This window comes from Emydura macquarii, unplaced genomic scaffold, assembly GCF_026122565.2.
Source record: "Emydura macquarii macquarii isolate MOO-44397 ecotype Brisbane River unplaced genomic scaffold, CSIRO-AGI_Emac_v2 contig_2863, whole genome shotgun sequence".
NCBI lineage: Eukaryota > Metazoa > Chordata > Testudines > Chelidae > Emydura > Emydura macquarii.
The window spans coordinates 2066100-2078740 of record NW_027133000.1 but is presented as its reverse complement, the minus strand read 5'-3'; the positions used below and the strand labels follow the sequence as shown (position 1 = coordinate 2078740).

Below are 12641 nucleotides of genomic sequence, written 5' to 3'. Positions count from 1 at the left end.
ATTAAAGGAATTAAGTCATGTGAAAAGAGAATGTTGATCCTCTGCATATGTGAAGTGGTGGTTCTTTTAAAGACTGCACATGCTGATTTAACAGTGGAACAAGTCAGTAATGGGAAGTGGTAAGATCAAGCTCCATTGGATATTCTCTTACCTGGTTTCCAGTACTGGAACTGTGAAACAAATATACTAAAAATGGGTGGTTGCTTTTTTTTTTTTTCTTTTGGGTGACATATTCCTAAAGAACATTTATTTGCAGAAAATGAAACACTCATGTTGGATTTGAAGCTTTGCAGCTCTCTCTCTTTTTGTTCCTTTTCTCTAAAAAGTAAAATTGCATAATGAGGGTGAGGACTGTATCAGCCACAAGCTTAAAAAGGTAGATCCAGACTGTGGGACAATGAGAGGAGGAACAGTGGTATAGCCAAATATTTGTTGTTAAACCACAGGGCTTAGACTCAGAAAATCTAGGGTCTAATTTCAGTTCTGCCACAAAATCCTTGGACAACCCTTGGTAAGTCATTTAGGGGCAGCTTTTCAAGAGTGCTTAGTAACCTCAGCTGTGGCTAGGTCTTCAGAGGAGCTCAGTTCCAGCTCAGGTACCTAAATGGGTTTAAAAAGCTCACTTCTGAGCAACCAGAGGAGCTAGCGAACAGGGGCAGCTAACAGGGGAGTTTTGTGAGAGAGTCCTCCAGGTGAAGGAGGAGCAACTACGTGAACCTTGGGGTGAGCTTGTTGTCTATAGTGAGTGTGTTTGTGGCATGCTTGCTGCTTGATTGAAGTATATCATATAGTCTGTTTGTCTGGGGGACTGTGGGCTGATCCTAGCAGTCTGTTAGGCAAGACTGAGAACTTTTTAACATGATTTTGATCCTCAAGCCCTTTAGCACCCAGATAGTGACAGCATCAATACCCACATATGTGAAGATATAATTCTCCTTCCCTTTTCTCTCACCTCCATTCCGAATTTCTGCCTGAATCAGCTCCTGTTTCAATCCCTCAATTTCTTTCTTCAGTTTAGCATTTTCTACACGAAGCTTCTTCTCTTCTCGGAGAGATGCCTGCAAGACTAGAGTTGATGTAATTTATATTAGAATCTACAGGCTTCAGTCATTAAACATCACTTTACTAAATGCTGAATGTTACTTATCTAAAAAGTTAGTTAAAACTTGTATATTAAAAACAAGTGAAGAAAATATTTTAAAAATAATTAAAAAGTTATCATTAGAAATTATCTCTCACACATCTTATCGTTACTTAATTTTTATTAACAAACATGGAGAGTGGTTTCTCAAATATCAACTTTCAGACCTTCCTAAGGGATTTGCATCTAAATCATAATCAAGTTACTTTTTGTTCCCGTCAAATTCCTACAGAGGCACCAACTTAAATCTATAATATGGAGTAAACTATGTGAGGTTCAACAAAATTCTCTTTCAGTATGCATAACCTATATTTGTAAACACCCAGATTTTTGTCCTGATGTACAATAAAATAAAAAATAGCCCACTGAAGTCAGGAAACTAAATACAGAATGTACAATGAGATTACACTGCCATGAAAACAAGGATGGTCTTACGTAGACAATGGAATGGAAAAAAGTTTCTATTCCCAGTGCTCCCATAGACATCTCGGGGGATCTTGGGCAAGTCACTCAACTCTGTGCCTCCATTTCTCCATTCAGAAATGGTGATGCTGAGAAGCTTATTCTAATAATATTTGTGAGACATTCAAGATATTACAGTAATTAGCATCATAGAAAAGACAATAAATAAATACAAATGGACTTGATTCACAGATTAAATTAGGCACTACCTTTTAATAATACTTTCTATTTTGTTGAACAGTTGATCTGGGGTAGCCTTCGGATTACAATTTGAGAGTGAATGGTATGGGCTTCATTCTTTGTATATTAAAATATATCTTGTAATTTTGTTTAACTAACTGAAACATTGCTGATACGGTTATAAATTGTTTTGAGGAGAAAAGGCTGGTGATAATGGCTCAATGTTTTAACCTTTAGAACCCACTTGTTTCTGACTAAATGAAAATATGAGAAAGATGACAAAGTGTTTCAGTGTAAGATGGGTGAACTCTAGAGCACTACTACGTTACGGCTATGTAGAATGTGTGTTGAAGGGTGTGATTACTTGAAATTTACAAGCAAAACATTTAGATTACATGCCAAAAGGAACTCCTTAGAACTTTAGAAGGTGCACAAGGCTTTATTCCACATTCATGAACATCAGCAACCTTCAGTCTAAACTCTAAACTACAGTATAATCCAACTATCAAAAAGCTGGCAAAAACAGTATTTCTATTTGGACTGTGGTAGGGCACAAAGGCCACAACGAGGATAGTTTGCAAAAATATAGTAAGGAAGAGAAGACAAAAGTAAGCATGACAAACAAGGAGAGAATGAGGAAAGGGTAACAGTAAGTTCATGCCGTTACACTCTTTGTTCTGAATCATTTAAGTATTTGATATTTTGTTTTGGGGTTATTGCATTTTTTGCCTACCACCCAACAATCATTATGAGTTGTTGTCTGATTTTTGGTAGATATTATAGCAGAAATGAGGAAGGTTCTGAAGATAACTAACAAAACAGATGAGGGAGAGTGTCCCATGCAAAGAGGATGACAGAAGAAAACATGACAAAATGTTTCAAGATTTCTTCACACAGTGGAGATGGATAGGGGGAAGGGAAGAGGACGATACAATAAGAGAAGAGAATAATTAAAGAGACCAAGAAACTTGAACTTAATACCAGAAAGCCAGTGGAGAGATTCAAAGGAAGTGTACAGGTGATACTGGCAGAGGCCCGGGTAAGGAAGACTAATTAAGCAGCTGTATTTTTGTATAGAGTGGGAGTGGTATGTGGGAGGGTTGATGAAGTGGTTACGGTAATCAAAATGTGAACTGATAAGAACTTGGAAAAAGTTTTAGTGGCATGGATTTTTGAAGTGAAGTGTGCTAGAGGAAAAAGAGGCAGGATTTAACATGGTCTGATTGCAGCATGTAGGAGAGGAAAGAAGTCAAAGACAACTCTCATTTTACGAGTGCTAGGGAGGATCATGCTATTGTCCTGAATGATAGAGAATGGAAGAGTGGGCAGGGCTTGTTAGGAAAGATAAGTTGAGTTTTGGGCACGTTATGTTTCCGCTGATGGTGAGGCATTGAGGAGGAAATGTCAAAGTCCTTCTACCAAAGCAGAAATTGTGAGAATTTCATAGACAGGAGTATGACAGACTAACCTAAACCAATGTGCTACAATAATGCCTATGAACACATATCTAATTTTTTTTGGTTTAACAAAATGTTGAATGAATGTAAGAAAGAAGGCTAATTCCCATGTATGGAGTGATATTTCTCCTATGACAAGTATCATTACAGTATGCAATGAACTATGAAGGGCAGCACTGCTGAAGTTGATATATCTTAAAAATGTATTTTTAAAAAATTATGGAGACTTGTATGAAGACTTCGCTTTGTAAAGAAGGAACGGCAAAAGAGGAGTCTCTGGATCTCTGATACTGACTAGACACTGACTTTTGGGAAAGCTTTAAGATATGAACTTGACTATTTCAGTATCGGTAAGATGAAAGTATATTTTTGAGAACTGTTAAGTGTTTGCTAAATTGATCAAAGACCTTAATGAAAAGAAGTTTGGCTAATAAGCAGAAAATGATGATGTGAGACTAATAAACGTGGTTCCCAAATACAGTGAAGAGAGAAGAGAAATGGAAAAAAACCATTAAGAATAAAGCTTGAAAATAGTAGCAGATATTCTTGATGGAGCACCTTCATTCTTTCAAATGAATGTGTGTAAAAGCATCTTTGTGTTGAGAATGAAAAGCCATACAGTAACTATGAGAGACTCATAAAGGGAAAGAGTGCTGTTTCATGAATGTACACAGAATATATAGCTAAATATTAGGCTACTAAGGACACATACCCAGATCATATAAATCCTGGTTTCTGGAAACAAGCTGGGGCATTAATTTACATATATGTAGTGTTTTGTGTTCTCTTGACAAAAAGTGGTCTATCATTTACATAAAAGAATCAGGCAGAGAGCTTGCTGACCGCTTCAGAGAATCCTATACAGCACCACACAATGTTGCAAGTGTGTTGAGTCACGTCCCTCTCTGGAATAATTCACTTCCATCCTCCAGGACTTCCACAATCTGCTTGTGTCACTGAACCCATCCTTTTTATTGTTTCCAGAATAGAAAAACTGTAACTTTACAGTACTTTCTCATTCCTTCCCTTTCATTCCTTAACTATTAACAACTTGATTTGGGGGAATGATGATACACACTGAAAGGTTGATTGCACCGTATGAAATTGTCCAGGTCCTCAGTGGTACAATGTAAGTTTAATATTAACCATCTGATTAGTAAATTTGCCTTAAGACATTGACTTTCTTACTTGCTTTCTCCTTTAGAAGAGCAACTTGCTGTTTGAGGTATTCAATGACTTGATCCGCCTCTGCCCCCTTTTGCTCCAGTCTGTTCAACACTGCATTATTGGCTGCCATCTTTACCAAGGAACGGGTTAAAAACCTGAAACAGGGAAGAGAAAATAACGTGATCATTGACTTAATATAATTAACTTTACATTCTTATGCCACATGAATCAGCATTAAAATCAACTGCTGAAGAAGTAGGAACATTTGTTAAATGAACAAGCTGGGCTCCCTCCCGCTAAATGAAAGCCCAAACAAACAAAAAGCAATGTTAAGCAGATTCTGATGTTTGCCAGATGCATTTAAGTATTTTGGAAGAAAAGCTCCCCCAACCACACATGTAGAAAACATGTTCTTGCTCCACAGCAGAGACCAAACCGCACCTTCCCAGAACGAAAGGCAGAGCCAGAGACAAACAATGAATAAATAAGCAATGGGGAAAAAATTAAAAACCAAAGAGGGAAAAAGGTAAGGGTTTAGACTGAAGGACATGGCTCATATTTGTATCTGAAACATTTATGAAATGTATCAATCTAAAATTCTATTAAAAGTAAGAATGCATAAGAATAGTCATACTGGTTCAGATCAATGGTCCATGTAGACCAGTTTCCTGTCTTTGGGCAGTGGGCAAAGCCAGATGCTTCAGAGGGAATGAACAGAACAGGACAATTTAGAGTGATCCATCCCTGTCGTCCAGTCACAGCTTCTGGCAGTTGGAGGATAAGGGACACCCAGAGCATGGAGTTGTGTCCCTAACCATCTTGGCTAATAGCCATGGATGGACCTATCCTCTATGAAATTATCTAATTCTTTTTTAACTTAGTTATATTTTTAGCCTTTACAACATCATTTTTTGAGATGGGGGTGACCAGAACTGCACACAGTATTCAAAGTGTGGGCGTACCATGGATTTATATAGTGGCCTGATGGTATTTTTCGTATTATCATCTATCCTTTCCGAATGGTTCCTAACATTGTTAGCTTTTTTGACTGCTGCTGCACATTGACTGCATGTTTCCAGAGAACTGTCCACAATGAAGATCTCTTTCTTGAGATGTAACAGCTAATCTACACCCATCATATTCTGTATATAGTTGGGATTATTTTTTCCACTGTGTATTACTTTGCACTTATCAACACTGAATTTCACCTGCTATTTTGTTGCCAGTCACTCAATTTAGTGAGATCCCTTTGTAACTCTTCACAACCAGCTTTGGACCTAAAATACACAGTGTTCAGTTCTAGTCACCCCATCTCAAAAAAGATGTATTAAAATTGGAAAAGGTACAGAGAAGGGCAAAAAAAATTATTAGGGGTATGGAACAGTTTCCATATGAAGAGAAATGAATGGTGTCAGTCTTTTTAAGCTTACAAAAGAGACAACTAATGAGCAATATAATAGAGGTCCATAAAACCATAAATATGTGGAGAGCGCGAATAGCGAAATGTTATTTTTCCCCCTTTCACATTACACAAGAACTAGAGGTCACCTGATGAAATTAATAGCAGCAGGTTAAAACAAACAAATAACTCCTTCACACAGCGCAGTCAACATCTTCATGATCAGCTTTGGGCTTAACTATTTTGGTAATTTTGTAAAATCAGCAAATTTTGCCACCACATTGTTTACCCCCTTTCCCAGATCATTTGTGAATATGTTGAACAGCACAGATCCCAATACAGATCCTTGAGGGACTCTGCTATTTATCTCTTTCCAGTGTGAAAACTGACCATTTATTCCTACCTTTAGTTTCTGTTAACCAATTACTGATCCATGAGAAGACCTTCTCTCTTATCCCATGACTCCTCAGTGTGCTTAAGAGCCTTTGGTGAGGGACTTTGTCAAAAGCTTTCTCAAAGTCCAACCACACTATATCATGGATCACTATATCATGGATCATCCACATGCTTCCTGACATCTTCAAAGAATTCTAATAGATTGGTGAGGCATGATTTCTCTTTACAAAAGTTGTGTTGAGTCTTCTCCAACATATCGTGTTTATCTAAGTGTCTGATAAATTTGTTCTTAATTATAGTTTCAACCAATTTGCCTGGCTCTGAAGTTAAACAGCAGTAAGTCTAATTGCCAGGATCACTTCTGGAGCTCTTTGAAAAAAAATAAGAATTTCATTAGCTATCCTCCAGTCATCTAGTATACAGGCTGATTTAAGCAATAGGTTAGATACCAGAGTCAGTAGTTCTGAAATTTCATATTTGAGTTCCTTTAGAACTATTGGGAGAATACCTGGTGACTTATTATTATTTAATTAATTACGTTCCAAAACGTCCTCTACTGATACTTCAATCTGGGACAGTTCTTCAGATTTGTCACGTAAAAAGAATAGCTCCGATGTGAGACTCTCCCCCTCATCCTCTGCAGTGAACACTGATGCAAAGAATTCATTTAGCTTCTTAGCAACAGCCTTCTCTTCTTTTATTGCTCTTTTAGAACCTCAATCATCCAGTGCTCCCCTACAACTTCCAAATCCTCCACATAAACCAAGGAGTTAGAAGGCAGAGGATACATTATACTTTTATGGTTGGCCATAAACATTAAAAGCAGAAACAACGAGAGTACTGTAGCACCTTAAAGACTGTATACAGACTGTATACAGACTAACACGGCTACCCCTCTGGAACTTTTCACCATTAAAAGCAGAGAAATTCACTGTTTTTTTCTCTTAAGTGCAATTCTCAGTCCTAATCACACCGTAAAAGATTAAACCAAATTCATCCTACACCCCAAATATATATATATATATATTTAATTTCCTCTTTCAGAGCTATTTTAGTTCATATTTTGAATTCACCACTTTCTCTCCACCTTCTGACTGAAGGCAGACATTACGGGCACTCTGTTGATGACACAGGAAAAAAACAGAGATGATCAGAGCACAGTCCCTTTGCTGTTATGCAGGAACAATGGCACATCTAATTTAGTCACCTCTAACTTCTCTCTCAAGATCCTCAACAGAACTAATCACAGATAATTTTGAAAATTCTTCCCAAACACAGTACAAGATACCTGCTTTGCCTCACCAAGAACCCTCACTTGCTAAATCCAACAAGGCGTACTCCTTTCCCTTCTTCTGTTCACTGTTTTTGTCTAACCATTAAGAGATAGTAGTTGCGACTCAACTATCAGCTATAAATTGATGACAAACAGCTATATAATCCTCTCCTCTGCAGCAGACTACGCTTTTCCCATCTATCTGGAAGAAATAAGCACCTTGATGAATTACAGCTAGCTCATCTGAAATAAAAAAAATAAACAGATGATACTGGTGGGCAGGGAGAAGCAATCTGAAGATATCTCAAGACAAATGACAGCTTCCTCAGTTGTAGGAATCGGTTCATCACACAGGTGTGAAGTCTGGGATTAATATTTGACCCAGTTCTATATGTAGACTCCTACGTTGCAGCAGTACCCCAAGCTACTTTTTCCTTTTCAAATGGCAAGATAACTGAGCCTGCTTCTCTTGGACAATTATGCTGTCACAATAACCTACACCCATTACTCTGAAGATGGACAACTATAATGCTCTCTACCTAGAACTGCAAGCCACACTGCAAGGGTACTTTAAGAATGGAGTTTCCATTTAAAATCTGATTCTCCGGCTGTTTAATAATAGTGGATTAAAAATAATTTTTAAATGTTTGTGTGCATCTATGTTGAGACAGCATTAAAGGGTAACATCTTATGCTAAATTTATACCAGGAGGCTAACTAAACTTTAGTGATCCTTAGGAAAAAATGTAAACTATTTATTCACTCAAGGGAGTGTAATACTAACAGCGTAAACTTAGCCAGCAGCAACAAAAATGCTACTAAAACTTCAAAGTGAATAAAACTGGTACATTTTATAGTTATTTGCCAAGTTGGCTGATGAACTGAGGATTGGGAAATGAAGTTACATGATTACACCGAGTAGACTTTTCCAATTTGTCAAATAAATTTCCAGAGATCTATTATTATAACAACAGAAGAGAAGCAGGTATTTGAGATATTGTTACAATGAGCCAGGAGAACGAAATGAACTGTAGTACTGGCAATGCAAGAACTTGCTAAATGTGGAGTGATAAGAAGATATACATAAAAAGTAAAGATCCTTATAGGTAAAACTTTGTTCGAAATTGTAAAATGTAATGTAAAATACAAAACATAATAAAAGCATTAACTGAAGGCCAAAAAAATTGTGGTTTAATGTTATGACAATCAATAGCTGGGATTTGCATATTCATGTTTTCCTACCACGTGTTTTTCCACCTGTGTAATCTTTGGATAATATACTAAGACTATATGCAGAAGAGAAAAAAAACAACAACAACATTGAATACTGTAACTTGGTAGAAGACAGAGCCTAAGGGAAAACAAAGATATCTTCTGACCATCAGCTGAACTTAAGTTCCAGAAAGTACTTCAGAAAGTCAAGTCATTGGGACTTAAAAAAACGACATCTGAGAGGCTGCTATCCCTTCTTTCATATAAAATGTAGACATACAAAATATGAAAAACATTCTTTGAAGACAGCAGGATGCCCTAATATTATTAAATGATATATTCAGGATTACATGAGTTATACACAGTTATATTCAGTGTCAGGAACTAGGGCCTGAAGCTGAACTGGGGACCAGTTATTTGACCTACAGCTGACCACCCTGACTGACCAGACCCCATTACTAGCTAAGCGGCATCACCAGGCCTACTCTTAAGCCCAGCAGCAGCACTAGGCCAGCAGCCGCTCAATGCTCATGCTTGCATCTGCAGTTGCTCCTGTGTCTGCCTTGCTATCAGCCCTGCTTGATTCCTAACTGCTCCAACCACTAGACCTGACTGCCCCAGTCCTGACACAGAGCGGTGAAAGAAATATGAAAGCCTTGACAGTTGGAAAAGTGAACAAGTATGTTTTCTTGACGTCTTTTATCCTGCTTAAAACAATTTTGTTGAAGGATTTTTCATTTACAAATTTTATTATGAAGTTTACTCCATTCAAGTTTTAAGGTGGTGAAGACATATCTTTTGATAAGCCCAATGTTAAAGCCACTGTTAAACCGAAATGAATCCTTGCTATATAAGATTAAAGCCGTTTAAGTAAAAGAAGCATAAGGAGATCTACAAATTAAAACCTGGACTTCAGGCTCATTCTACATTAACAACAATCAGGAGAACACAAGAACCTGTATTCAAAGAACGGTCCTTGAAAACAGCTATATCAAAAATAGATTGACAGAGTTATTAGGCATGTATTTAAATCCCAGTGGGAAGAAATATTTGTTAGGTCCTAATTTTTCTTTAGCTCCCTTATAAAGAATAGCTGGAGTTCTGTTCTATGATGGAGTTAATAACCGTATTCATATGGTTCTTCTTGTAATTTGAAATAGAACAGGTCAGATATGCAGAAAGTTATTTTCAAAGGGAGATATTCCTTGATTGCAATATTTACTAGAAACAAATAATGCAAAACTACATTTGTTAAAATATATTAAGCATTTATTTAAATTTATAAAAAATACCCATTCAGAGTTGTTGAATTGCACCTTAATTCCTCCATCAGACTCAAATGGATATAATTTTGCTCTTTGAGGACATTTATTGCATGTCTGCCACCTTGTTCTCGGCCTATAGGTGTTTGCATTTCCATAGCAACAGAAGTAGTCTGTGAAGTGATATGGCTCAATGCTACAGTCCAGAAGTAGGACAAAATATTCACGGCCTTCAAAAGGAGTTTGGATTGGGTACACAAATTATATATCATTTTAGGATTCAAGATGCTATGTAAATAAGTGTAAGAATATCCTTATTGGCTGAAATTATTTTAATAAAATCTAGAAATGTCAAATCTTTAACTGGGTTGACAACTGGAAGACCCAACTGGAATAAGCAGATTACTTTCTCTTTGTGGAAAATGTCACTTCTTGATAGAACATAGAAGTAAGAGAACCGAAGAGGCTTTGGAATTAATGTTATAGTCAATGGTTTTCACCAAGATGTTAAAAGGATTGTTAGCAATCTATTCAGAAGAAGAAAAATCATAAGCATGGGAGAAAATACATTAAAGATCCCTTCCAATTTAGAAATTTCTCTTTCTTCTCTAGTTTCTTGAAATGAAACTGGTAAATTCTGGGGCAAAATTAATCCCTGGTGTAATTCCACCATCTTGGCACGTGTCTGTAAAGAGCTGTCTATACCTCAGCTTACAAGAATTCTAGACCACTACTTAGGTGGGCAAGAATCAGCACCATATTTTAGGAAAATACTCTTTATTACTAAATGGGAATATTTTGAACTAGAAGATGCCAAATCAGAGAAAGAAAATCAGATGACTAACCTGAGCAGAGGAAATGTTTTAAAGCATGCATGTCTACTGAAGTCATTTTATTAATTAAAGTTCTTTAGTTAATCATAAACATCTGGCATTCTATCAAATCATTTATATATCAGAGATCTAGAATTGGCTGAAGCGCTTGTTTTTATTACATGAAAAATGAATGACAACGCCTGGATAAGACACACGTCTTTGAGGTATAATGAAGTACTATATTGATATCCAGAAGCTGTTTCATTTCTATTTTGATACATTTAGAAAACTAATTTAGAGTCCTAAATTAGAGATACTACTTTAGTTCTATAAAGACAAGTTTATCAGCAAAAAGATAGAAAAAGTAAATCTAAGATTATTCATGGGAGAATCAAAGGTAACTTTGCTTACACCTTAATTGCAGAGGACTAGTAAAGACTTTCAACGTCTTTTTTTGCATTTCTTTCAGAATTACAGGCTTAATTCCAGGGGAAGCAGGTTTAAGGGTTGCCAAAATGTAGATGATATACAATGTGAATGCAGAGTCCAAATGGGAGAAATTTCTAATTTTTGAGGAAACTATGGAGAGCAAAGAAGAAGAAGATCTGGAGGTCTTTACTCCTTCATCCTGCATATGCAAATTTTCTTAGACTACTGCTTTTTTAAAACAGTAGCCTGTATTCTTCAGCAACAAAGGCTGTCTCCTGCATGCTTTGGCAGCCCCCTATGTCATAGCAAAGAGTAGGCCTTGTTTTATTTAATGGTTTATAAAAAAGAAAATTAGGAAGGGGCAAAACAAGATGAAATTAAAATACATATTCCATAAGAAAATAATACTCTGTATTTACACAGGAGGCATGATCTGAGAATTTCAATATGCCTTACTAACATTGTTAGACCAGAATTGACATATAACTCACATTTGTTCTGATTTAAAAAAAATACAAATAAAAAATAAGGAAAAAAAAATCAAGACGACAATCAGTGTTGTTATAATTCCAGTCTTTACAAATATAGTATTTTCTCCCTTTTAAAAATGTTGTCAGTTACAAATGTCTTTTGCCAAACTGAAGGGCTAATGTTACGGTTCTAAAATCCAGAAACAATAAACTGTTTTTGGAACCTATCAATAGTCCTGAGATGCTTTCAATTAAACTGTATTTTTGGGAGAGAGATCATTTCACCAAGAAACGGACTTTAGAAGCCAACTGGATTCCAAAACCTTTTTAAAAAACACCTTTAAGCGTTCAATTTTTTATATTGTACATTTTTTCAACTTTCCTGAGGACTGCTTAGTTCATGTCATCACATATAAACTACAAAAATAGCTATACTTATTCCACATGACCTGTAAGTATCATTTCCCCATACATCAATATATGTCTCTTTGTATATTTGCACTTAAATTTATTGCAGTGACTTTACTTTCATTTTCAGCTGTGTATGGGAAGTACTAATACAATCCCATCACTTAATAGACAACCTCCTCACTTCCTCTTCCTACAGAGCTGAGCCTCCAACCATTCTACTTATTTCAACGCAGGTCATAAACATTTGTGTTTTTCAGCTGGTTAGCTTGGAGCTTTGTTGAGAAGAGCAAGATTTTTAAATTAATATTTGTCCTTAGAAATCCTTCACTATTACTGCTGCCCTCTCTCTCATATACTTATCCACAATAAAGGAATCAGGTTGGCATGGTGGCTCAGCACAGATACCATCAGTTAGTGCTTCGACCATAAGCTTTCAGAGTGCTCATTCTGAGTCAGTCATAGAAAGTAAGTTTCTACATCTATTTTGTGTTAGCCATGATGAGATTCAATGTTGTCATAGGACAGTCAATCCAGTTCATGATCAATAAATAGCCATGTACAAACACTG

The 12641-nt window shown here is 36.4% G+C and overlaps 1 protein-coding gene across 2 annotated transcripts in view; it reads right to left on the bottom strand.

Annotated features, from left to right (window-relative positions):
• AIMP1 (aminoacyl tRNA synthetase complex interacting multifunctional protein 1) overlaps positions 1-12641 on the bottom strand; it is a 71498-nt gene that overhangs the window by 35616 nt on the left and 23241 nt on the right. For both annotated transcript variants that reach the window (XM_067568247.1, XM_067568249.1), the window contains exons 2-3: positions 4429-4562; positions 953-1066 (exon numbers count right to left, since the gene is read on the bottom strand). In XM_067568247.1, coding sequence (XP_067424348.1) covers positions 953-1066; positions 4429-4537 — 223 coding nt within the window. In that variant the 5' untranslated portion in view covers positions 4538-4562. The remainder of the gene's footprint in view (positions 1-952; positions 1067-4428; positions 4563-12641) is intronic.